The sequence below is a fragment of the Rousettus aegyptiacus genome, unplaced genomic scaffold, assembly GCF_014176215.1.
Source record: "Rousettus aegyptiacus isolate mRouAeg1 unplaced genomic scaffold, mRouAeg1.p scaffold_m13_p_4, whole genome shotgun sequence".
Taxonomy (NCBI): domain Eukaryota; kingdom Metazoa; phylum Chordata; class Mammalia; order Chiroptera; family Pteropodidae; genus Rousettus; species Rousettus aegyptiacus.
In genome coordinates, this window is record NW_023416307.1 from 1,519,723 (window position 1) to 1,546,282 (window position 26,560).

Here is a 26,560-nt window from a genome sequence, read left to right on the forward strand (position 1 = left end):
CGCACCCCGTCGTGCCCCGTCGGCCGTCAGCCGGGGCCGCAGCAACTTCCCTCGCAGCGAAACCACCTTTTTTTGAATAATGGAAAAATTACCCTTGGAACAGTGAGCTCTTTTACCTTAGTCCCACTGATGAGAGCTCTTTAGATAATGACCACGGACTCTCGAGCGGTGTAAATGGATCTGATTTCTTCTCCTAAAGACTCGCAGGCCTGATGCGTCAGAGAGCGAGGCTGAATCTGTTTGCTAATGGCTATATTTGAAGAGGCGATGAACGAGGTGGCCCTAGGGGACGAGCAGGCCAGCTTTGAATGGGAGGCAGTGTTTAGCCCTGGGGGGGGGGGGGTGGTGCTACCACTCTCTTCCCTCCAGACGGACCCACCTGTTTCCCAGCCATTGACCGAGCTTTCTGGCTAAGGGCAGGCGATTAAAGGGGTCGGGAAGAGCCTTACACAGACCTCAGTATGGTCTCGATCGTCGGCATTTATGAAACATTCTCCAGATTAAATATGACGGAGACTAAATAACTTCGTATTTTTGCAAATTCTCTTGTGGTGTCCTACCTACCTCATAAATAAAACGCATGTCTTTGTGGCAGTTCTTATGGAAAGTGACCATGGAGCATAAGGCGGACGAGAGGCCACCCGCTGTCTGGGGTTGCACCTGGTCTTCCTTCCGTGGCCATCGTCAGCCCCGAGCCACATCCTGCTGCCTCGGGGGACTGAAGGCGGATGGCTCGTTAGCTACAGGTCGCCGCTGCCACACGCACTCTGCCGATCTGGGTCTCTTGTGTGTGGTCCGTGGTAGATTCTCAAGCTACATCGGCAAGCACATTACCCTCGACACTATTGCATTTCCGAAAAGGCTAGTTCCACAGAAGATTTCATTTACGAGGTTTACTGTCATCGCAGTCTTGGTTCAACCAAGTCACGGTACCTCCGATGTGCACATGAAGGTTTGAAGCTGGACAGGGACTAAGAGTTTGGCAAACCAAAGACTCATGTTTGAGAGGGGACGAGACTGACGTCCAGGCTAGACCGGCCCTGGGGCTCGTCACCTGCCTCCGTCCTGGGCTTCATGGCTGCTTGTCTCACTTACCATCGTGCCGTAGCAGAAGCGCCCCCCGTTTGGCCCCAGCCCCCCGCACTTAGAGCTTCCAGAAGGAATCACAATGGTCAGGCCTTCTTTAGGATGCTGCGTGTTTTGAGGGCTTTTTCGGTCGTTGGAGGAGGAGGGATGTTGCTGACCACCCGCAAACGTTTCTTAGATCGCCCTAGAGAGTCGCGTAGGCCTAGAGAGCCGCTGTTTGGTTTTCGGTGAGAAGGGAGGATGCGGCATGTGTGACCTCATCCGGGGCCAGGCTGCGGCGGCCTTCCTGCATCTGCTCTGACGTCGAAATCACCGCCCAGCGGTGCAGGCCCTCAGGGTGCAGGGTCACTATCAGGTGCGCACTGGGCTGCTCACACCCGAATCGGGCCTGTTTGAATGAAAGAAACCCCAGCCTCAAGCCGCTAAGCTGCAATAATTACGTTAAAAAACAAAATATGGTTTATTTGTTCTGCTTATAAAAGTAAGTGTGCTTATCATAAAAGATTCAGACAAATCAGAAGAAGTGAAGTAGAAAGTGAATATTATTCATTATTCACCACTGCTAACATGTTTACTATCTTTTAAGACATTTTCATTTTTACGCCTACACGTAGCTCTGTTTACATGCAAGGAAAGGGAGAAGTGAGAGGAGAGAGAGAGAAATAGAGAAAGAGGGGATTTGTAAACACATTTTAAAAACAAAAGAGTGATTATGCCCTGTAGACCTTTTTATTCAATCAACAATATATTTTGGATATCGTTACGGACTGAATTGTATCCCCCTAAAATCCATATGCCAAAGCCCTAACCCCCGCCCCAATGTGACAGTATTTGGAGATGGGGACTTTTAAAAGGTAACTGAAGCCAATTGGGCTGTACGGGTGGGGCCCTAAGCCACACTGTTCAGCTAAATTACTCTTGAAAAATTTTGTGAGTGTCAGGGGGAATGCAAGGGTTCAACATGCTCACTACACCATTATTTGGAACATCCTCTTAGCAGCGTCCAGGTGAGTCAGGAGACCGTCTGGGGCTGGAGAGCCCCATCGCTGCGGCCGCGCCCACAGCAGCACCACGGTCTCCTAGCAACTTGGGAGTCAGGTGCTCGGTGAGGCGCAGTCACCTGTGATTCAGCACGCCCGCGAGGTGACTCCAAAGCAGGCTCAAGGCTCAAAACCACTGCTCCGGCCGCTGCAGACAGAGCTGTCCCCTGACCCCATGTGCATTTCCCCGGAGCATCTGCCAGTGGTTGGAAGCGAGCACCCCGCCGCGTCATGAGGGACACAGCCACTCGGGTGAGGGGGGCTTAGTTCCAGCTCATCCGCCGTTAACGCGCACACACACTCACGCTCGTTTAAAACCCGAGTTACGACTTGCTCTTCGAACCGGCTGGATTTCAGAGAGCTGCCGTCACAGCGCAGGGTGAGTGCCGAGTCAGGGCTCACGGCCCCCTCCCCCTGGGGTGCCGAAGCCTGGCTGCAAAGGAAGCCAGGAAGCCTCTGCAGGCACGATGCCCCACGTGAAACAGAAAAGGTGACACGCAAGAAAACCTCCAGGGACGGCTGCACAAACACCCGCCACGCTGCGGGGAAGAGTAATGCCACCCTCTTCCTTCCCGGGGAGCTGCACGGGACGCTAGGAGACGCTCTTCATGTGCCTGAGTATGTTGAGACGTACTGAAGCATTCCATGTGCCCGCTTTGTATGTGAATCAGGAAAATGCAGAGGATAAATCCTCATCTGTAAAGACAGTGACTAGGTAAACCATGAAGGTGTTTTTCACATGGTGCTTTAACTGGTCGTTTTTCGTGGCCTTCCGCCCAGAGGCATGCTGTAGAGACTAAGACCCTGTGCAGAAGTGACCATCCCTGCCTGGATGAGCCGCGGGCGAGGCTGCGAATGCCCCACCTGGCGGCTCCGCTGCGCTCACTCTCATCCGGGCGGAGTCCTCCTAGGGGTTTCTGCTTCATTTAGAGCCGTCAATAACTCAATTAGGGCCTGCTCACCTCCCCAGGGAAGGGCCCATTACACACGTCACTTCCCAAGCCTCTAAAATCGAAAATCCCCCCTGAGAGCTGCTCGGCCCTAAAATATCTCCCGATTAGCAGTGCTGTGCGCTAGGAACTCTCGTAAGATTTATCCACCGTCCTAAACGGAAGACTCCGAGAACTGCCGCCTGCCAGCGGTCACACTGAACACGAGCCCGCAAATGGGCCAGTGGGTGAGCTGATTTTATACGGGATCTGAAGCCCGTGAGCCCCCAGCACGAAGCGAGAAGTGCTGGTTTCCATGCGTGTGCGTGTGCGTGTGCGTGTGCATGTGTGTGTGCGTGCACGTGTGCATGTGCGTGTGTGCGTGTGTGTGCGCGTGTGTGCGTGTGAACTCCCTCATCCTGGCGTTCGGTCCCGAGCTAGAACATGTGCTCCATCTTTTAGTAGCACTAATCCTATAATTCAGAACGTGAGAATTTCCTCCATTTCGAATAAGAGAGAAAAAGCAGTATTTCATCTTTCTTCACAGCTAAGTAGTATTCCCTGGTACGTATTGTACCACAGCTGCTTTATCCAGCCATCCGTCATAGGACACTTCAGTCGCTTCCAGGTCCTGGCCACCGTGCAAGTATCGTTCCGGATATGGGATTTTAAGTCTTTGGGGTAAATACCCAGAAGGGGGATTGCTGGATCATATTGTAAATCAATTCTTAGTGTTTTGAGAAACCTCCATATTGTTTTCCATAGTGGTTGTGACAAATACTGCCATTTGTGACAACATAAGTAGATCTTGAGATCATCATGCTAAGTGAAATAAGTCAGACAGAAAAAGTCGAAGAACACGTGTTATCTCATAAAACTCGTATGTGGGATACACATCTAAAAGCAGCAAACATGACAAACAAACAGAGACTCATGGACATGGACAGAAGAGTAGTGGCTGCCAGAGAGAAAGGGGGAGGTGGACGGGGTAAAAGGGTCAAATACGTGGTGACAGAAAGGAATCTAACCGCGCGGTGAACACGCAATACACTATATATATATATATATATATTCAACAGTAAGACATATGTACAGTATATATGCATATATATACTCTATATAGTATATATATACACTATATATACATAATATATGTGTTACTGTTGAATCGTACACTTGAAACTAGTTGGATTGTGTTGATCAATATCACCCCAATAATTTTTAAATTTTCATATACGTGTATATGTATACGAGAGAACAATTTGAGCAATGAAATAAAGTATTACTGGATTATAAGAGGAAAAGAAAAGAAAAGGCGGCCGGCTTAGACTCGCACAGGCCGGGTTCGGCTGTGCTGCTCGTCCTTTGAGCGAGGATGATAACAGCACCTCCCTCCCAGGGCTGCCGTAAAGATTAAAAACGAATAAGTTCTCAACATTGGGCTTAATACATGTGAGCTGTAATCATTATCATAGTTCTTATACCAAGTGTCTTTAAAAGGACTTTCGTGTCCTTGATATCGGCATAGTCAAGTGATAAAGACATGCAGGGGGGGCGGGGGGAACAATAACCAGATTCAATAAACCAAATACCATCACCAGATCCAGATAACCAGATCACTGAAACGCAGGTGCATTGTGCGCGAGCCGGCGGGACCACGTCATCAGGGGCCACATGAAGAGGGAGCTGTGGGACCGGATATTGACACAGGATGAGGCAAAGTGGCCGAAAGGGTTTCAAGAAAAAGATGAGACATCTGAAATTTAAAAAGACGGTGGGGATCGCAGGGTCGAAGGCAGGAAAAGGTCCTGGGCACCGCCCCATCTCGGACGAGACCCGTCAGGGGAGGCGTTCCCTAGGGTGCGCTCGAGAGGGCGGTGGCTTTGTCCTGGAATCCCTGCCCTGGATCCCGGGGAGCCCCGGGCAACATGCCGTTGCAGGCGGTATCAGCAGATGACAGCCTGGTCGTTACCACGACCGTTAATGGGATGTGGTTTATCTTCTCTCCCTTTGCTTCCCTGTGATAAACAGCTGCATGTAAAGCACCTGCTCAAAAGTTAGGACATGGCTTTGGACCTAACGATTCTGTGTATCCATCCCCAAGCCACTAGGAACGGCCGGTTCTGTTTCCATGGAAACTGCTTGCCTTCCTAACGCTGTATCAGAAGACTGCAGAAGGGGAGAATCCACATCAAGCTCCTGCATGGGTTGCTGGCCAGACACTCACACTCCTAGTGACACGATGCCAGGCTTACCTGGAGGCGGTGGTCGGAGAGAGAGAACTCCGGCGCCCAAGATGGAAGCCGTAGTCCTTTTATACTCGGATCTCAGAGGGCTTTGCTTCCATGTTCTGTAGGTCGTGGGGACCCAGAGCTCTGGTGGAACGTGGGAGGGGCTGTAGAGTGGTTTGCACATCCAGATTTGAGGACCCCTGGGAGCACATTGGGGGGTGACCAACACCACCAATCCTTTTGTTTTAATTAATATTCCAGGCCGTATCCATTTTTCATGATGACGTGGTCTGTATGCCCACATTTTAAAATTTATCTTTTTACTATCCTTCAGGAAATCAAATTCTACTTAACTATTTCCTTATTTTTCCCCCTACATAATCATTAGAAGGTTTTCTTATTATGTAAAATGTAGCATCTATGTACATGACCGGAAAAGGAAAAAATAAATTAAAAAAAGAAAGAAAGAAAAGAAAGGCCGACCAGCCCACCTCTGTGTGAATTAGAGAAAAATCCTGCTTTTGATATCGTCAGGGTACTGCTCATACTTGTCATGCAAAATGAATCAACTCTCTTCCAATGACGTAACCTGAAATGAGTTGAGAGTGAACATAATACCAGACCTAGATGTCCGTCCGCCTGCTGGCACAGAGAGCCATGTCCCGAGGCCCCGGGAGGGCGGCCAGGAAGTGGGGAAGCCGTTGGCCTCGTTGGAGGTTAACATTGAGTATGGCCCTCTGCAGCTCGGAAACACATATTTGATTAATGGTTATAATCAAAGTAACTTCATTATGTAAGCATAATAACCCAGCCGAGGAGATATTTTAGTGTGTGCTAAGAACTTATTAATTCCTGGCTGGAGAAATCATTTTCTTTATGGGGATTAGAGCTGCCCAGTAGGTAGCCTGACTCACTAAAACTTTTATGAACGATAAGTATTTGGACAGGAGGAATTTTTGATTCCGCAGCAGTGATAATGGCGCTCTGCGTTTCTGCGGGGGCCTGGCTTCCGGCACACACGGTGGGTTCCGCTAACATAAGCTCATTAAACCCTCATCACAGCCTCGGGAGGCTGCAGGTCGCATTGTTCTTACAAATGAGGAAATGGAGAGGAAGCTGGGAGGCAGGGACCCCAAACGGAGAGAAAGCCACTCGGCCTCCGAAGACCTTGAGAAGACACAGGCTCGGGACCGCAAGCCGTTTCACTAGCAAAACGCTACAGGTATTTTCAAGACGGATGCTTCAGAAGCATTACTCACCGTAGCCGAAAGGCGAAGACAACCCAAGAGCCCATGTTGTGCTTGGTGAAATAAGCCAGTCCCTATACTGCCCAGTTCCTCTGACATGGGAACCTAGAGCTGTCAAATTCATAGAGATAAAGTAGAATGGGGGTTGCCGTGGAGGGGGGGCGCAGGAAATGGGGAGTGGGTGTTTAGTGGGTGTTTAGGGGGCACAGAGCTGGGGAAGATGAAAAAGTTCTGGAGACGGATGAGGGTGACGGTCACCCGCGGTGTGGACGCGCCCAGCACCGCTGAGCCGTGGTTGAGATGGGTCACCCGCGGTGTGGACGCGCCCAGCACCGCTGAGCCGTGGTTGAGATGGGTCACCCGCGGTGTGGACGCGCCCAGCACCGCTGAGCCGTGGTTGAGATGGGTCACCCACGGTGTGGACGCGCCCAGCACCGCTGAGCCGTGGTTGAGATGGTCAGCGTTTGGTCAGGTAGGCGACCGTGGGCCCCTGGGGGCCCCAGGCGATGGAAGGCGAGGAGCAGACGGTATAAAGATAACGTTGGCGCGCTGTGTCTGGAGCGGCTGGGACCAATGGCTCTCCTGTCAGGGTCTGCCTGTGTCTGCGTGGCCTGCCTTCAGCACGGCAGCAGAGACGGAGGGGGCCGCTGGCCACCCCACCCCGTCTTCGGGATGGTGCCTCAGGCCACCCACGCCTTGCCCAGGAGACCGGCCCCTCCCGGCTCCTCTGCCCCCTCCTGTAACCAGGCTGCACCTTTCCGCTGGTAACAGCAGTGACTGCCGAGGAGGCCGCGTACTCGCCAGTCTCCAGGCCCAGCGTCCTGGGTGTGTGGCCGGTGCAGTGGCCTGGAACCCGAGCCCCCAAGGCCCCTGCACTTGGGGGCGTAATGGTCTTCGGCCGCCGTCTTGAAGTTCTCAATAGTTTTCTCTTTCAGTTCGTGTTTTGTAAGCGAAGCCCAGCGGAACGACAGGGCGGGAGCTGAGGGCTTGGAGCCTTGCGCAGCCTCTGTGTCTTTCCACATCCCGCCGCCGCCGGCCTCCCCAGAAGGGATCCTCAGCGGCCCCCTCTCTCACTTCCCGGGCCCCTTCCCTGCATCTGCCCAGCGATCGCGGAGGTGCTCCACCCCACGGGGGCCTGTTTGCAAGACCGGGGTCAGGCTCCGTGTGGGCATGGTCGCCGCCCTCCCTGCCCAGAGGCGGCCACACCGCGGAGCTCTCCGAGGGTGACTCGGGGACCCTTGGCAGAGGGGAGGGGGCGGTCTCCCACCCAAGACTCGGGCACGACGGCCGTGCTGGAGGGAGGAGGACTCGGGCACTGTCCTGGGTCATGTCCGGGCTGCCGAGAGGACCCTCACGTGCCCAGCACGAAGCCTGAGGGAGCAGGACGTTCAATAGGAAATATAAATCATCGTGACACATGGAAACAGAGACCTTGGAGAAAGGGAAAAGCTTTACGTTTCAGAACCGCAATGGCGCCTTTTCCTGCTGTTTGAAACAAAGGGCTCCACGTGTTCGTTCTGCTCTGGGTCCTACACGCCACGCAGCCGGTCCTGCCGGCAACGTCTCTCAAACACGCAGTGGGCTGACAGGAGACCTGTCAGGATCCTTATCTCGCAGCCGAGGAAATGGAGCTGTTGGGAACATCATAAGGATCCCCCTCCGAGTGGACTCGGCCTCCGATGGACGGGCGTCCAAGACACTCGGGCTGCCGCGTGCCCTGTGCTCGGGGTTCTGTGTCCTGCAGACCACAGAGGTTCTGTGTCCAGGGTCTCGGGTAGTCTTCTGTGGGGATGGGGGGGGGGGCGAAGAGGCTTTGAGTTTAGGTTCAGAAGACTTGGGTCACCATTCCAGGTCTCCCATTCTCCAGGCGCATGGCTTGAGGCTGATTACCTCCCTCCCCTGACCCTATTCACAAGTCAGTGATGAAGAACTTTCTTCTCTACCGAGAACATGTACGCTCCTGCAGGATCGCACGTGCCAGAGTGTCTGAAACTTGAAAGGGCACAGAAGCACAGATGTATTATTCACGACGTGCGGACCCGCTCAGCTCCCCCACATCCCGGAGGGGAGGGAACGATTCGCCATCGCAGGGTTAAAGAAGATAGATTTGCTGCATGACTTTCATGGTGATGTTACACTTTTAAAAAATATTACGAGGTGAAACAGAGCTTTTGATGGGGCGGGGGGCACAGAAGGAATGAATTCTGGTTCAGCCCGCCTCAACCCATTCAGCGCTCGGCTTCTTTATTTATAAATCAAGGCGAAAGGGGACAAGATGTCAAGATGAAGCGAATCCTAAAATTCTCCCATATTCTAATCTTAACTTTTTCCCCCTCAAAAGAGTCATTTGGTGTCTGTTTCTCTTCGATCGTCTTCACAGACATCTGTTAATATCAATTTAAAAGCAATGGATCTGCTAGAAATGTTATTTCAATATCTCTTACACGTATTCTTAGCATAATTTGGGATCTACTTATAATGGTACTTGTGAACGTGCCTCGAGTCATTTCTAGGGCCAGAATCTCAATCCCTTTGGAAGAAACGAGGAAAGGAAGAAGGTGGGGATTAGAAGAAAAAAAGTGGGAAGGGAAGGAGAGGTAGAGCTGGGAAAAGGCCTCGGGGATCGTCCCGTTGAGTTGTTATGTTTCTATCCAAGTTGTACGTTAGGATCAACTGGAGAGCTTTAAACAAATCCATTCCCGAGACCCCGCGCCCACCCCCAAGCTCTCCCACGAGTCGGACGAGAAAACCAAGGCTCGGAGCGGCCGGCGGTCTTGCCTGCTCAGCCCCATGGCCGAGGATGGCGTGCGGTTGGAGCCCAGGCGCCCCGCTCTCCATCTTTATTCCGGCGTGACGTCGGTGAGGGGGCGCCGCGCCAACCCAAGGCCCCAGATGCCGAGTCACATCTGCAGGGGCCCGCGGCCAGCACTTCTGCTGGGCGTCCTCCACCCTGAGCGGCAGAGTTCAGAGAAGGGGTCGCCGTCTTCATGCCGGGTCTTCGGGATGCTCAGATCCACGCTTCCACCGAAGTCGATCTTAAAACAGAAAAATGAAAATTAGGTATTCGGTATATTTTGATTGGCTGATGACATAACGGTTAAAATAAATCTTGGCTCAGATCAGTGCGTGAAATGTTCATCGTGGGATCTGGGCTGTGGGTACATGGCTGTTCAACTTTCCGTACGTCTGACACATTCCCATAGTCAAATGTCGGGGGGATGTAGAAAAAAGGCAGTCGAAGCCATTTAAAACGGTGTTCATGTGTCAGAACGTTGCCCGCCCTGGCCCTCCCGGCGAGAAGCCCAGGTGCGCCTGCCTCGCCAGTGCAGCTCGGGTGTGGGGACAGCCCGGCTGTGCGATCGTGGCCCGCACACTCCCTGCCCCCTTTGTTCTGACCACACGGAGGGACCGAGAGACTTCCCAGAGGGTGGGACTTCCCTGCTCAGACACGGGACGTCCTGGGCATCCGGAAGGCCCGACAACGACGGTTTTAAAATAGAAGTGATTAACGTCAGATCCTGGCCGACTCATATCTGGGCCTCTGATGCTCGTCCCTGGGTTTCTCTTTTCTCTCTGTAAAATGAAGGGATCGAATCAAATGATGGTGACAGGCGGGTCGTCTACCCAGGATGCTACGTGTTTCCTTTCGTTTCATTTCAGCAGAACCGGGAAGAGGAATGAAAGAAACTGTGTTAGGACCAGTTTTATGTTATTGGCAGAGCCCTTAAAATGGGGGCGTGAAGCTCGGAGCTAATCATTACTATCAGTGATGGATTAATGTAAGTTTTCCTTCTCTCTATATACTTGTGTGAAAAATCAATATATGCATCAATTTATTGCTGATGGTGCCAAAGATACAGTGATGCGCTATTCATATTTGCAGCCCTGTAAAGGGCTGAAAATACTTGGGTGGGATGAGCGAGCATGGGCTTGCCAGAACGTTCTCAAACAGAGACGGGATTTATCAGCCAGAACGAACACACACATCTCGGTAGGGCACTCTTTCGAAGGAGAACAGTGAGTCAAAAGAGGAGCATTTTTTTTCAGAGTGAGATGGGCAACTCGTAAACCAGAGGTCCGCGCTTCGGTCAAGGCATTTCCCCCACACGCGATGCAATAAAGCTCTTCATTATTCAAAAAAAAAAAAAAAAAGGCCAGGGCAGAAAACAAACAAGCCCTCGAAGCCACGCTGCGTTTTCTGGGAGCGCGCCAATGCATTCCTCCAGCTGGTCGTTTTAAAGCGACAGGAAACTACGTTCCGAGTGATCGGCAGCCTTCACGACGCATGTGCCCCCATGGGTAACGCCCCGTGGTAGGTCCGGAACCCTTACTTCGGAACTGGCTCGTTCTCGTTGGAACGTGAAGAAGTGAGGGTGAGAAAATACCTGGACTCGGGAACTGACCACGCTTCCCACGTCTTCCCGGAAATCTGTATTTTTTTCCACGTCCTGCCATTTTGCAAATTTCTTTCTCTCTTTTGCAAACATGGCACAGTGGAAAATCCTCTTCGCAGCCTCACAGTGACCGTGACGCAGTGAGGCGTTAGCACCGATTGATTTCTGGAGCTCACTTTTGCCACCAGGGTGACCCTCTCTGTGCTCAGCGTGGGGGGCGGGTCACTGCAGGAATCGGGCTTCTTGCTGGAGCGACCAGGGGCCACGTCCCAAAGCTAAACGGTGTGTGGCGTTTCCGGTTTCTAATTCGTGTTTCCCAGCTTTGAAAGGAAGAAAGAGAAGTAAATTCAAGCCTGCAACAGATTTGTTCACAGTTTCGCCATTTGTAGTGGCTTTGGGATCTTTAATTATTGTGACTTTAGTCCTCAGCCCTTATGAGAAAAACACCTTGGTCAGCGTATTTGAGCCCAAATTGAAGATGTCTTCGGTAAGGGACCCTCGTGAAGGGGATGCCCCCCGAGGCCCGAGCAGAGCGCACCTCCCGCGTCAGAACCCACGTGCCTTCCTCATGGGAAGACCCGCCTCCCAGGGTGTGGAGAAACCTGTGCCTTCAGTCACATGGAGACGCCATCGAGGGAGACTCACATCGCACTCACCCTGTGCTACGGGCTGGCTCTTGTCCTCTCAGCAATTATTATCTCCATCTGACAAAGGACCAAACCGGGACACAGTGACGAAGCGACCGTCCGCAGGCGCACAGCGAGCCAGCAGCACACCTGAGGACTCGGACGTCGGCAACTGCCGTGTTCGACAGGCTGATGACAGCCCAACCCATCCCTATGGGTATGCAACAGGGTGTCGCTTTGGAAATATAGAACATAGGCCATATTTTCCCCAAAGAATCTAGACCTGTGATTAAAGTAAATTCAAAACAATTCTCAGTCTCCTATCACAGAAAAATCCAGAATAAGAATAGATGAATACAACAGTTTGTGTCTCGTTCATGTAAACATTTCTCCAGAGTGAAGCAGGCCCGCTTTGGGAGGGGACCCGCAGGGTGTCATCGAGGACTCGGGCGCTCATTTTCAAGGTCACTTCATGGTCCAAGGTGACTGCTGGTGCCCAGCTATCAGGTCCTGATCTCAGGCTGGCATGGGAGGATACAGAGGAGGCCGAAAGGGCTTCCCCCAGCGGAACGCACCTCCCAGAAGTCCCAGATATATCGCTGCCTCGAGCTCAGTTGTGTGGCGGCACCTGCTGTAAGAAAGGCTTATAAATACCTTCTTTTATTCAGGCATATTTTTGTGTGCTGTCTCCTATTAAAAACTTGGAAAAGAAAGGAAAAATGGGTTCAAGAAGGCAACTGGAATTCTCTGCTCAAGGTCAATAGTCCATAGTTATTATTAACGTTTAAGAAGGCCCAATAAATAATACCCCTGAATTCAGAATCGGGCAAAGGATAGACACAGGAGCAGGGTAGTTTGTAATTAGCTTTCTGGAGAGTGTGGATTTTCCAGTCCTACAATGCAGTATGAGGAAGATGTGCCCACCCAGTTCCTAACAAGCCTGAAGACACGCAGACTTCCTCTCACTTGGCCATGCCCCCTTTACTGCAGGAAGTTGGCAGGTCAGACACATGTCCTCTGCCAACAGATGACCGGAAGGGATTAGACCACACTAGTTAGTTCCTTCTCAACTCTCCCATCTCATAAGTCACTACCCCTTTATTCAAGAGACAGGCCGGAAGGGTTGCTGTAACTGAACGGCCCTCCATGTGTAAGCAAAGCAGTGGAGGGTTCCCTCCCCCGCCACCACCGACCTGCCTCGGCCGCTGGGACCTCGCTTCCTTCGCGATGTTCCCGTTGCTTTATTTCTAGTCCACACACGTCCCGCGGTGTGCTAGTATAGTGCCCTCTCCTTATCCGCGCTTTCCCTTTCTGTGGTTTCGACGACCAGCTGTCAAACACTGTCCTTTAAAAATATTAAGTGAAAAATTCCGGAAATAAACAATCCATAAGTTTCCAATCGCCTGCCGCTCTGAGTGGGGTGATGAAATCTCACATCACCCCACTCCGTCCGGCCCGGGATGTGACTCCTCCCTTGGTCCAGCGTATTCACGCCGTATACTCTACCCAGCCATTAGTCACTTAGCATCTGTCTCGAGTGTAAGATCAGTTATCAAAGAAAAGAGGCCACATTCGCATAGCTTTTATTACAGTGCACTGTTATAATTGTTCTCTTTTTATTACTTATTATCGTGAGTCTCTTACTGTGCCTAATTTATAAATTAAACTTTATCAGAGGTATGTTTCTGTAGGAAAAAAAAAAACTATATAATGTCCTGTATCAGTCATGATTTCAGGCATTTACTGGGGGTCTTTAACGCAACCCCAGCAGATAAGGAGGAACTCCTGTAAATGTTTAACTACCAGACCTCGATAAATATTCAAAGCAACAAATGTATAATGCCAGGTGTCGCAGTTCATTCTCATGAAATATTTTTATTGCTTTTCGATAAACTCTGTGTCTGTCACCGCCCTGTGGCACCCTGCAGTTCCAACGGACGACCCGGTGCTCCGTCCTGAAGTTAGCTTGGCGCTTTCGTTGATGGTAATGAGCTGGGTTGGGGGTGGGGGATGCAAAGACTTCACTCATGGGTCGATATCGCGAGTGACTTTTTTGCTGAATGTTTCCTATCAGAATAGTTTCTCGGCATTCGGGGCTTTGTACTAATGGCTTCAGACCCTGGTTTGCATTACTAACGGTCTCTCCGTCCCTTTCTTCAATCGGCCACTAAAACAATAACCAAGCCCCGATCCATGGCATCTACAGACAGAAGCAACGGGACCGACTCATTCACTTCTGAGTCCCGCATCGTCTTCCTGGGACCCCAGACCAGCCCATCCAGCGCCCCGGTTCTCTGCAGCTCTGGGTGTTCCCGGTGGGGTCTCTACCTTCCATCGGGTTTAAAATGCAGAAGCCACCGGCCAGCTTTGCGGCAATCCTCACCTGTCCTCTTGGGCTCATTCCCGCGCCCCCGGACGGCCCCCACGAGGCAGCACCGTCGGTTAGAGCCGGTCGTTGCCACAGCCCCGCCCCGGACCCGAGCGGCTGAGGGGTCCTTGCTTCCCACTCAAAGCAGATCCCGAACCAGCATCATCCATGTGGAAGCAAAAGCTGTGGCACCTCAATGTCTTCTTCAGTCACGGGCCGGGCGGAACAGAGACTTCCGCTCCTGGATGCTTTAATTAATTTTCCCATTTTCCTCCATGCTATGGCCATCTGTTTTATCCGATGAATCTAACTATAGGAAACCAATTCCCATCTTTACAAGATTAAGTAATCGTACAAACGAAACAAAGCGTCTCGAGAGACCCTCAGATATTTTTATACTTAAAATCTCAACTGTATTTTAAACTTATAAGTAACTCGATAACATATGTGAGTATGTAGTTGGCAATCATCATAGAAAGAGATTTGCTTTTTTTAACCAGGAACAATTACCCTGGCTTAAGTTATTGAGAAACCGCACCCTAAGAAACCCCCGCCCCCCCGTGCCGAAAACGTCCCACCAAGAACAGCCCTGCTGCTGGGGTGTCAGTGTTCAACAGATGCCCCCGAGTCCCCCTCCAGAGCCCTCACAGGGCCGCCTGCCCTTCTGGTCTGCTTCCCAAGAGGAGAACTCGAGGATGCTCACAGAGACACCGAGTCCAGCCGGCGCGATCGCATGCGTGAAACGTGCATAGAACCAACTCCTCCTACCCTCTTGGTTGCTTAAAAATGTGCGTCTCCTAGTAGGTACCGGTCAGCAAACAGGGCTCCCAAACTACGCAGGGGTACATAAATGATCTAGGCATGCCTAGCAAATATTGCTTTTTTTGGTGACTATAGGGACTGAGGGGAAAAAATACAAACTCCGTAACTCTTTAGTATTTTTACTTTTGTGTTTTATTTTTAAGCAGCATCGGGGATCAAGGATAATTACGCGTGTAGTTTGTTCTTAGGCATGTGAATGGGAATATTACTTAGTCTTCCTCTCAGAAATCAGTTTTCAACCTTAACATTTTTTTTTTTGTTAGTCATTTTGGAAAGAAACCTTCTTACGTATTTTCAATAGCTCCGTCTTATGAAACGCACCGCACCAAGCCAGTTTTGCATTCTCTCAGTGGCTGAGGTTCATCGTGTGAAAACCCTCAGTGCCAGTCTCCTGGGGGGCCCCGGGACGCCGGGGGGCGACTGAGATGTGAGCATGGGCGTGGGGGCCTGGCCGCGGGGCGGGGGAGGGGCCCCGTGTCCGCTGGGCCGAGGGACGCCCCGGCGCCCTGCCTTTGGAGGTCCGCGCCCCCTCGGGGCCGTTCCTCCCGCTGCCACCAGCTCTTCCTCTCTCCCACGTTGGCCGCCGTCCCCACCGCCGGCTGCCCGCCACGCTCTCCAAGCGTGTTCTGATCTGCTCCGGCCAGAAAAGCCATTGAACCCACTTATCCGCCCCGCTTAGAGGCATGAACAGGCTCTCAGCGCGCTGGGGCTTTCTCCTCCTGCTAAAATGTTTGTATTTTGTACAGATATTTTAGGGCTATTCTGGGGGTCCTTAGACATAATTTATATTGCCTTATTTTCCTCGTCAATATATTCCCTATGGCTGAGGTTCACGGAGGCGATGCCGCTGTAAAGAAAATTTTGTGTTTAGAGGAAAAGTGAGAGGAGAACCACGCGGATCGGCCTGGCCGCTCCCCGGAACCCCCTTCGGGACCCGTAGGAGCAGGTGCCGCAGGGCACGGGGCGGGCTGGGCTCACGACCAAGGCTCCGTGCGGCAGGGCAGGTGCGGCCCAGAGCCCACAGCCCAGATAGCCAGTGCTCCTGCCCGGTGCCCAGCCCGGCGTGAGCGCGCCCTTGCAGCTCTGCACCCACACACGGGGCGTCCCAGCCCCACAGCCACTCACGGGGGTTCGTGGCATCCGGACTCCAGTGGGTTGTTGGCTCGTGTTTTATACTTTCGGTTTGTGAGCTCACGTTCAGCAGAGGTTCACAGGGGGAGCATCCTGGGCGTCCGGATGGAGGGTGCATCCTTCCAGAGTGGTCACATTTGCTCGTGCTGGTCCCAGGCCTCTTACCGAACCACGGTCGCCAGCATATTAAGACTTTTATGTAAGCGTGACTCCAGATCCACGTAGAGTCAGATCAGCTACGAATTCTCACAGGGGACAATGTTTTTTCTTTATTCCTTACACAAGCCAAGGCAGTTTGCTTTTCCCTTTGCTGTTGTGGATTTTGGGGGCGGGGTCGGGGGAGGCATTTTCTTGCTCTGAAGATCGAGCCCTTCGAGGAGCTGGGACTGGAGGTCTCACTTCCAACTCCCCGCCTCTCAGGCAGTCAGAGCACCCACATCCTCAGACCTCTGGCCTTTCGACACCCACTTCCGTTCCTGGCTCCTGAGTTTTCTCGCACTTTCCCTCGTAAGCTTAGTATGCATTTAAAAAGGAGTTTGTTATACATCGTCCAGCATTTCTGGTGGGGTCATGGAATGGGGCGGGTCTTATGTGACCCAGCATATTGCCAGGAACGAACAGCTGCAGGTGGATTCTGAGGCGGGGGAGAGGGAACTGGACACAGTTCACGGATGAAGTTTTCCGTCTTCTCAGTGAATTGTGGACGCGATTCCCCGCCGTAGCTGTGGAAGACGAGACGGCCTGAGGACTCCAAGTGACTAGTAAAGTCTGTGGCAAGTTTGGGAAGTGGGGATGCCTAGAAGGAATGTCCGGGATTGGTCAGCAGGACGCGGGGCTCCCCCTAAGTCGATCTCTATGGTTTTCTTTCCTTGATCGAACGTGACAGTTAGAAACGCAGATGATTGCAAAAGGCGGAGCACACGTCTTAAGGGAAGCCCCGTTCCCAGTCTAATCGGCAAGTAGAATCGTTTCCCAGTGTGTCCTCGGGGCTGTGAGTCGCGCCTGTGACCCGCACGTGCCCTTGGCGGGGTCGCAAGGCAGCGGTACCCAGCGAATAGGAAGCCACCCGGCGAGGGCCGCCAAGGGCTCATCTAGTCAGATCTCGTTTTCCTGCAGCTCTCCCTCTATTTCCGTCATGATTCTCGCTCAGCGTTTTCCCGACTCGATTTTATTTCAAAGAAACCTCTCCTTAAGGTGATGTAGCCGAGCGTGACGGCGGGCCCGCTCCAGAGCCCTGCCTGACCCAATAAACTGTGTCCCTCTCGGGTTTGCAGTTCCTGCGATGGTCACGTCCTATCCAAACACGACCCTGGCCACTCAGGGGCAGAAGAAGGAGATGAGCTGCATAGCCCACGGCGAGAAGCCCATCATCGTCCGCTGGGAGAAGGAGGACCGCATCATCAACCCCGAAATGGCCCGCTACCTCGTGTCCACCAAGGAGGCGGGAGAGGAGGTGGTTTCGACTCTGCAGGTAACAGCAGACTGGACTCCAGCCGCAGTGGCGGGACGAGCCTGGTCCCTCACACGGCGGGCGGCCGCGGGTGATGCGCCGGCAGCGAGAATCCTCGGGAGCTTGTGTATGGAACCCCGTTTCTCTCCCCCTTCAGACAGCGAGATTATTGAGGAGCCTGCAAACATGGTGCTTTATCCTAAGCATTAGTGAGAGTGAAATTATTACGAACGCGGCAGGGAACCCGACTGTAATAAAAAAAAAAAAAGTGAGAACTGGTCCCTAAATGACAGTTAATCTTGGAGGAGTGATAGCCTCTGCTGTGTGCATGTTTCAACTCGCTAGTAAAAGGCAAATTGCACGGGCTTTGGGACAAAAAATAAATGTTATAAGGAAAATATTTTGCTTCTTTGGAAAATTCCAGTTTAAAAAAATTCTGTCCGTCCTATAGAATCACAAAAGCTAGGAAAAAAAGTATTACAGCCTTTTTTCCTTCTTAGCACAGTTGGTGGTCAAGTGGGAGAAGCTTTCGGGGCGGGGGAGAGGGGATGTGGAGCCTGCGCATGGGGCGGGGGCCCCCGGGTTTGGAATACGGATGTCGACTCGCTTGTTGGGGCCAGTCGCGGGGTCCGAGAGCCGAGCCCTGCAGCCTCGGCACCGGGCTTCATGCAGTGTGTATAGACCTGTTTCTTCAGGCAGAGCTGATTCGGGTGCTTTAAAGGTGCACTATGCGGGGCTGGGGGCGGGGGGTCTATACATGCAATGTATGTGCACCTGGCCCTGACACCCACGTAAATTACGCATCCGACTCAGGGAGCTGGCGGCTGGTGTTGCTGATGTACGCCAAGCCCACCCATCCGCACGCTAAAGCCGTGCCGAGACGATCGCTGGCGGAGGGGTGTGTGCGCGTGTGTCTGCGTGCATGTCTGTGTGTGTGTCTGTGTGCATGTCTGTGCGTACACGTGTGTGCACATGTGTGTCTTCATGTGTGCATGTCTGTGTGTGCATGTGCATGCCTGTGTGTGCATGCCTGTGTGCATGTCTGCGTGTGCGCATGTGTGCGCGCGTGTGTGTTGTGTGTACATGTGTGTGCACGGGCATGTGTGTGTGAATTTGTGTGCATGTGTTGTATGTGCATGTGTGTGAGTGCATGTGTGTGCATGTTTTGTGTGTGCATTTGCGCACATTTGTGTGTGTGTGGATTGTGTGTGTGCATATGTGTGTGTGTGCATGTATGTGCATCTATGTGCATGTGTGTGCGGACATGTGCATGCATGTGTTGTGTGTGTACGTGTGTGTGAGTGCATGTGTTGTGTGCGTGCATGCATGTGTGCGTGCATGTGCGTGCATGTGTGTGCATCTATGTGCATGTGTGTGCGGACATGTGTGTGCATGTGTTGTGTGTGTACGTGTGTGAGTGCATGTGTTTGTGTGTGTACATGTGTGTGTGCATGTGTGTGCATCTATGCGCATGTGTGCGCGGACATGTGTGTGCATGTGTTGTGTGTGCAGTGCATGCATGTTTGTGTGTGTGAATTGTGTGTGCAGGTGTGCACACATGCATGTGTGCACGTATGTGTGTGTGCATGCATGTGTGTCTGTGTGTCTGTGTGTCTGTGTGTGTGTGCACGTGTGCACGTGTGTGTGCACTGGGGTAGGAGGCGGGTAGGAGTGGAGGGGAGACGTTTACAGCCAAAGCGCATTTACTTACTCTCCCATCCGTGCTACTGGATAAGAGGGATTTCTTTCTGCCTTGCCCCTAGATCTTGCCAACAGTAAGAGAAGATTCCGGCTTCTTCTCCTGTCACGCTATCAATTCTTATGGGGAGGACCGCGGAATAATTCAGCTCACAGTGCAAGGTAGGAAGCTGGCAGCAGAGGAGGAAGAGCGCCTGGCTGTGTCGGGGCCGCCGGTGCCTGCCAGGCTCGGGCGCCGCGTGGACTCGGCGGCTGTGTAACGCTTCCTGGTCCTCGGGAAAGTTTGGCTATGCAGACGCGGTACTTAGCAGGGCGAAAACGCAGGCGACAAGCTCCTGAAGGGAACACAGTCGATGCCTCGGCAGGTCCTGCCGAGGGCACAGCGTGCGGTGTGTCAGGCCTTCCTTGCTCGAGTTCGGGCATCCTTCCTGGACCATTGAGTAAAAGAGAAGTTTAACATTTAAGTTTCACTCCAGATAGTTTTTGAGTCATAGAAGCCAAACCAGAAGAGAGACATTTAAACCCTCCAGGTCTGGCCCGACTCTGCGAACGCCGTGAGGTTGGCAGTCTGGAGAAAGTGCAATTTCTCCTCCCGAAGCTACGATTAGGGAAACAAAAATGCTCCCCAGTGAAAAGCGTCTCCCAGTGCGGGCTGCTGACAAGCCCCTGGGGCGCACGCTTAGCGTCTCCACTGGCGGCTCCCAGCCCGACTAACCCCGGTGTCCCGTTGATCGCGCAGAGCCCCCGGACCCCCCCGAAATCGAGATCAAAGACGTGAAGGCTCGCACCATCACCCTCAGGTGGACCATGGGCTTCGACGGGAACAGCCCCATCACGGGCTACGACATCGAGTGCAAAAACAAATCAGGTGAGTCCTGCGCTTCCTGCAGCTCAGGCCGCGCCCCCGAAGCCCCCGTGTTCCTCCATTTTCATTTATTTGGCCGTAAGAATGAGCCGGGACTCTCCGAAGCGGGGGGGGGGGGGGGGGGGGGGGGGGGGGAAGGGAGGCGGCGCTTACCGGTTCGTCTCCTCTCCGGCGCGGAGCCCACCTACATGTCCCTCTGACGTCCGCGTGGACGTGCACTCGCTTGGCTCTGCTCTGCCCCAGCCGGACCTCGGTGTTGCACGTGGGCAGCTGCTGACAGGGGCTGGCCATGTCCCCCGCGGCCCCTCCCTCCCCGTTTCCCCAGCCGGGTGACCGCTCAGCCGCGCTCGGGGTCCGTAGCATGAGTTGTGTGGTGGTGGTTGGTGCAGCTTTGCCCAGATGGTGCGGTGGCTCTTCGGGGACAGGCCGGGGGCGGTCACCCCTGCATCCCAGAGCACTCACGAGTTCCCTCTGGGCCGGCCTCTGGCCATGCCGGCTGAGCGTCCATGTATCAGGTGGACCCCCTTGTCAGGACCCCAGCAGGTGTGCCCAAAAAGGGCAGTGCCAGGGTCAGTGTGAGCACCGGGCCCAGGGCGGCATGCCACCCCCGCGGCCTCCGCGCAGGACTTCCATTGCAGATTACGCTGTCGTGACCAATTTAGTCTCTTTTGAGCGAAAGCTGTAGTAAAACTGAAGCCAGAGGCAGCTGGCAAGGCAGGTCAGGAGTGAGGAAACACACCAACACGAGTGTGCAAGGGACAGAAGAGGAAAATGGCGTGCGACGGGACCACGAGGGGACCGGGGTGGGCGCCAAGGAAGGCAACGCGCGACGATCAGAAAGATGCGTCACACCGAGAGCAGGGCTTCTAGAAACCGGTTCTGAGGCCTGTCGTGGAAACCCACGGAGCGGGCGATGGCGCCGCTTGGCTCGTCGGCCTCGGGGTGCGGTGAGCCACCCAGGGGCAAGGCACAGCACATGCAGGGCCCGAGGCTGCGGCCACCGTCACCGGGACGTGTGACAGAGACGGCACAGGCCGGGGGAGGCGCGCGGTGCCCCGGCGGGCGAGCCGCAGACGGAGCGGACCCGAATGGCCGTCCCTCGGGCACGGAGACAACGGGCTGGCCCGGGGCGGGGAGAGGCCTGGAGCTTTGCGTTGGTTCGAAAGAAACTGGGTTAGATGAGCTGCAGGATTGAATCTCCGAGACTCGGGTCTTGAAGTAAAGGAAACGCCTCTTGGGCGAGGCCGGCTCGGTCTGGCTGAGGACGGAGGACGGCCTGGTCACTGATGGCCGCAGCGCGAGCTGGGGAGAAACGCCGACATCCCCCAGCGTCCCCAGAGGGAGGGACGGCCCTCCAGTCTCTGCAGCCGGGCCCTGACCCAGGCCCGCGGGCTTCCGGGCTCTCGGCCCAGGTAGCGTCTCAGGGGAGGCTCGGTGCCTCCCTGTCTCGAGGGGGATCGGTCATTCCCAGGAGCGGGCCCCCCACGGTGTGTGGGGTGCAGCCTGCCCTGTCTCCGCTGCCCGCCCTGTCTCTTACCAGATGCGCGCCTCCGCTAGTTACCCGCCCTCGCCATTCTCCTCCGTGGAATGGGGCATCGCAGCGTCTGCCCGTGACGAGGGGCCCTCGGAGGCCACAGGCTGCCTTCTGGCTGGAAGGCCCCCAGATCGCACCAGGGCTGTGGCCACTCCGCCTCCTTCCGAGACCCCGCTCCTCACGTCACCCCCAGAGGGACACCTCCCTTCCCTGTGTCCCCTCCGCGACCCTCCCTTCTTCCCTGGACTGCGTCTTCACGTGGGAACTCATAATACTTTCCTCTGCGATTTTTTTTCCAAATCTTCATCGACATTTTCTTTTATCGCACCTGGGTTTTGAGTCAAGCCGGCAGAGCCGACCTCCACACGGGGGCCCCAGAAACGAGGCCCCCTCTTTCTGCCGGTGCCCCTTCCTCCCTCTCTCTCTCTAACACTTAGGCCTCCAGCCCGCCTGGAGTTTATCCTCGTGTGAGCTGGGGACCCAGATCTACTTTCTCTCTTCCCGGACGGGTTGACCCAACATCGTCGATTAAGAAGTCCACCTTCGCTGGGGGCTTCAGGTGTCCCTGTACCGTATGACAACGTCCCAGATTCCGTCTGCTTCTGGACTTTCTGTGCCTTTCCACAGATTTGTCTGTTAACGCGTCGGTACCAGACCGTTTCCACCACACGGGTTTTAGGGTTTAATATCTGGTAGAGCGAGTTCACCCCGTCAGCTTGCCTGTTTTCCATACGTAAACTTTAGGATAAACTTGGCTCGCTTCGTGGAAACATTTTTGTCGCTTGCATCTGGATCATGTTAAATCTGCTCATTGACTTAGGGAGAACTGACATTCTTGTGACCTTGTGGATTGAACTGTGTCCCCCGAAAAGATGCGTCGACGTTCTGACCCGGGTACCGCAAAACATGACCTTATTTGGGAAGAGGGTCGTCGCAGTTGTGGCCGATGACTGACTTGTCACCTCCGCCAGACCGGAGGCTCCTTGGGGCTCCCCGTGCCCTTCAGGCTGAGTTTCGCCCAGATCATCTCTCCTGCGCCTAGCCTCACGTGTGATCGTCACTCAACGGGCACTTGCCGAATTCTCTTCAAGAAGGGGATGCGTCTGAAAGCCTTTTCCCGGTGCCTGCCATGGAGCGAACACCTGAGAAATGGCGGCTCTCAGTGTTACTCAAGCCCGCGCGAAGATGCTGAGGCGCGAAACGCCTCTGAAACCATCCGTTTCAGACGCCTCGGTGCCTCCCGTAAGTTTTCCAAAGGCAGGGATTCTGATTTTGTGTCCCTGGGACCTTAGCTCCGAGCTCGGTGCCTGCCAAGTGGAGAACTCTCAGTGAACATTCGCTATATCTAATTCGCACGCAATCCAAACCTAAGAATCATCTTTTTCACCAACAGTGTTTTTAAACGTAAAATTAAATTGCCCGGGCCCTGCGTCTCCAAGGTAGGGGAGCCCGTTGTCTGTGACCCTGGGGACGGGCAGGATGGCGGGTGTATCTCCGCCCTCCCTCTGTTTCAGCCGCACACAGGGCCCACTGCACACCTAAGATGTTCCCGCGATCCCAGAGCGAGGCAGGGCGGGGATCAGAGCGAGTCCCGGGGGCGTCTCTGAGGACACACAGGCCCAGTTCCGTGACCTGCGATGACCCCCGGAGCCCTCCGGGACCCCCATCCCTTTCCGTTTGGAAGCCCTGAGAGGGGGGACGTGCCCTCCCCTGGGGGAGGCAGGCGTGACAGTGCTCACCGCTGCGTTGTCCTAGGCGGCGTTTTCATGTAGCAGTTTCTCCTCGATAAGTTTTGAGGGCATAAAAATCCAACTGCAATATCAGCGAGCGCAGTTTATAGGCTGAGTACGTAGAAAACCGATTCTTCTAGTCACAGCTCGAATGTCGCTTCCTCCAGGAAGCCTCCCCTGACCACCCGTCCTATGATGCGCCCTTCCTCTACTCGGATGGCAGCTTGCACGCCTCGGAAGCTTTGGCGGGCTTGTGACTCTTTATTTAATATCTGACTCCTCTACGGGGAAGATGCCTAGTATCTGTCTCCCTGACCGAGCAGTTGTCCCCTGAGGGACAGAGACAGTGTCCGTTAACCCCTGAGGGCAGGGGCTGTCGTCTGAGGGGTCCCGGGCTGTGTCCCGGCCTCCCCCACAGAGACCAGCTCACAGACGAGACTCGTAATAAACGCTTGTTGACTTGCTGATTCTCCGCTCCTGTTTTAGGACACGACCTCGTCCCCCGAAAGGTGCTTTCTGCTCTTCTTTTAACGCTAAGAACGTGGTGCATCCATTGTCACCAACATGGGTCCCTAGATCACTCGTTCCGTGCAACGGGAACTCCCTGGCCCCAGAAAGCACCTTCTGCTGTGACTGTGGGAAGTTCTTGCATTTCTGCACCTAAATAGACCTTCCTGAATCCCGTGGCCTCTTCCTGCCCCCAAACCCTTTGGCCGGACGACAGTCCTTCCAGGATTTGAAAACAGGTGTCGCTCCCTGGTTTTCTATTTCCGTGAAAAATAAAATGCCTTCGGTTGCTTTACCTGTATCTCCTGCAACCGTGTCCCGACCCCCTCCCTCGGATCACGCACTGCGTCAGCCTCACAGATGCCACCCGACCCGGGACAGGCACGATGGAGCCTCCGCCGCCCGCCTTCGGGACATGCGACTTCTCCGCGCGAAGCCCGCGATCCCACAGCCGCTCCGGCTGCCGCGTCGCGGGGTTCCGAGTGACCACCGGTCCTCCGGAGGGGCCCCGGGGAGCCCCTCCCCGCCCCCCGCCAGCACCTCGCCTGCGCACGCCTCCGGCCCGTCAGCCTGCCCTACCCGCTTCCTTCTCTTTGGGGGGCAGCCCGTCGCTGCCCCGTGTCCCGTCTTCCAGAGCTGCTCCCCCCCCGCCACGGTGCCCCACGGATCCCTGAATGGGCCTCGGCACCCGGCACACCCCCTCGTGCCCTGGAACGTAACCCGCCGGGCCAGGGGGCGCAGACCGCCTCACGCGGCTGCCATTGAGGGTTTTTATCCGCTGACGTAGTTATCGGTTACATGCACACACTCACCTGCTGGGCGTCTCTAGAGCGTTTGGTCACCGTCACTCGTTCTGGCTTCTAATGACACTTCTTCAGATCGAGTTCACCCTCTTACACTTGTCCTCGACTTGGGGTGTCTGACCTCCAAGCTGGGCTCGCCAGGGAGCGCCCAGTACAACCGCACTTGGCCAGACTGTGCGTTGCCCCTGATCAGCAGCCACATCAAGAACTTGCCAGAAAGTACTCGTGTGAACACGTGAGACTTTCAGCTGAGGGACGATGGGAACTCGAACTCCGGTCCCATTAGGCGCCCCGCAGAGACTGCGTGGAGGTCATGCGCTTCAGGAAAATGACCTGGCACTTGGGCACGACACAGCGGAGCTCAAGTTCCAACCCCAGGTCTCGCCCGCCATGTGACCGAGTCTGAGTTCCTGGACGATGGAAGGAAAGCCCCCACCCCCCCAGGGTGCTGTAAGAGTTCCCGCGGACGGGACCGTCTGCCCAAACTCGAGCCACGTACCCCAACGACACAGGGCGGGAGGCTTTTGAAAGCACAGTCTCCGGGCACCGCCCCCCGGAGGGTCGGTCGGGCTGCCGGTGCACTGTCAAAGCTCCGAGGTATTTCCAGTGCGCCCACAGGTCGGGGGACTGCAGAAGTCACATCGCCATCAGGCCTAGCGCAGCGACTCCGTGAGTGTGAGCCCCGCTTGCTGCTGGCTGCTCTCCGACTGCTGCCTCGACTTCATCCAGAAACCTGCTCTGAGGCCGCGCTCCGCGGACCACACCGTGCATGCTCCCCTGCCCTCGGACTTCCGGTCCGTGTCACCCAGGGGCAGGCAGAGGATGTGTCAGACAAGGACCCTGGCGGAGGCCGTGTTCCGCGTGCGCCGATGCCCCGTGGGCCCGTCTTCTGCGCTTCCAGCCTCGTCCGCACCTCAGCAACGCGGCGGACCCTTCCCTTCGGCCCTCCCGGCCCCCCAAGCGGAGCAGCTCCCCCACTCTTGCTAGATGCTGGGAACCTCAGCATCCCCGTTGGCCCAGCCCACACCTCCACAGAGACCCTTTGTAAACAACTTCCGGGGGGACTTACAGACCCTCCTCGACGCTCCCTCCGCTCTCTGCAACGCGGGCCCAGCGGGACCAGCGTCCCCATCGCGAGTTCATGCCTCGCTGGTCCTGTTCACGCCCCGACCCACACCCTCCCAGTTCACGCTCACAGCCCTGCCCTTGGGCTTCCAAGTACACATTTCCACTCACGACTTACTCGCAGAAAGTCTGTTTTCTCCACTGTATAATCCTGCGGGTCATATTTGTATTTCGATTTGCGGTTTCATCCTCCCGAGCATCAGGACGGCCCTGGCATGGCTTTTGATGCCCAGTGCCAGCGTCTCAGGCGCGCTCAGTTAATCGCGTTAATGGCCTGCTGCACGTCGGCGTCCGAGATCACGGGCAGCGGCGCTTTTTCCCGATTCCTCCCTCCTGGGTAGTCACTGCCCTGTTTCTATTGCTCCTTCGAGGCCATGCCATTTGCAGGAGGGTGTTCAGGGACTTAACTAGACTCTCCTCCATTCGGTTACTTCAAAACCCTTCGAGAGAACGCATTCTTTCTCGTCTTCTTGGCCTTCGGCCAAAAGGCCACCCCGGGTAGTTTTGAACCATAATCTAATAATCAGGATCTTCGACATCATCTTTTTTTCTTTCGAAGTGTAATAAGTCCGAAGAGGAAGCTAAAACCCAGCTGCTTCTCCCGGGGCCTCTCACCTCCCGCCTAGTCGGCCTGCCCGGGTCACTCCCCCGGGCGCTAGCCGTACGAGCTGACCAGCCGGAGGAGGTGGCCGGGACCCGTCAGCAGGTCCACTCTTCCGGCGCTCAGCCGCCTCCCAGACCATCCTCCAGGGCAGACAGCCGCGTCTTCCTGGGCCCTGTCCGCTCCCGAAGCCCCCATGTCGCCCTGGCAGAAGCATCCGCCCCTCCGGGTGCCTGGTCCCTCGCGGGGCTCGCGAGCCGCTTCCTCTCGCGACACGGGGCGTCCCCTCCGTTGTCCCGGAGGCCTGGCCTTCTCTTCGGGGGCCAAGGCTGCCCTTTGCGTGCCATTTCACGGCATCGAACCCCCGGCCGCT

The 26,560-nt window shown here is 54.7% G+C and overlaps 1 protein-coding gene across 1 annotated transcript in view; it reads left to right on the forward strand.

The window, feature by feature from the left end:
* The window catches only part of DSCAM (DS cell adhesion molecule), a 510,406-nt gene that overhangs the window by 373,521 nt on the left and 110,325 nt on the right, over positions 1-26,560 (forward strand). Inside the window, exons 12-14 of the mRNA XM_016121720.2 lie at positions 17,149-17,345; positions 19,088-19,184; positions 19,762-19,890. Coding sequence (XP_015977206.1) covers positions 17,149-17,345; positions 19,088-19,184; positions 19,762-19,890 — 423 coding nt within the window. The remainder of the gene's footprint in view (positions 1-17,148; positions 17,346-19,087; positions 19,185-19,761; positions 19,891-26,560) is intronic.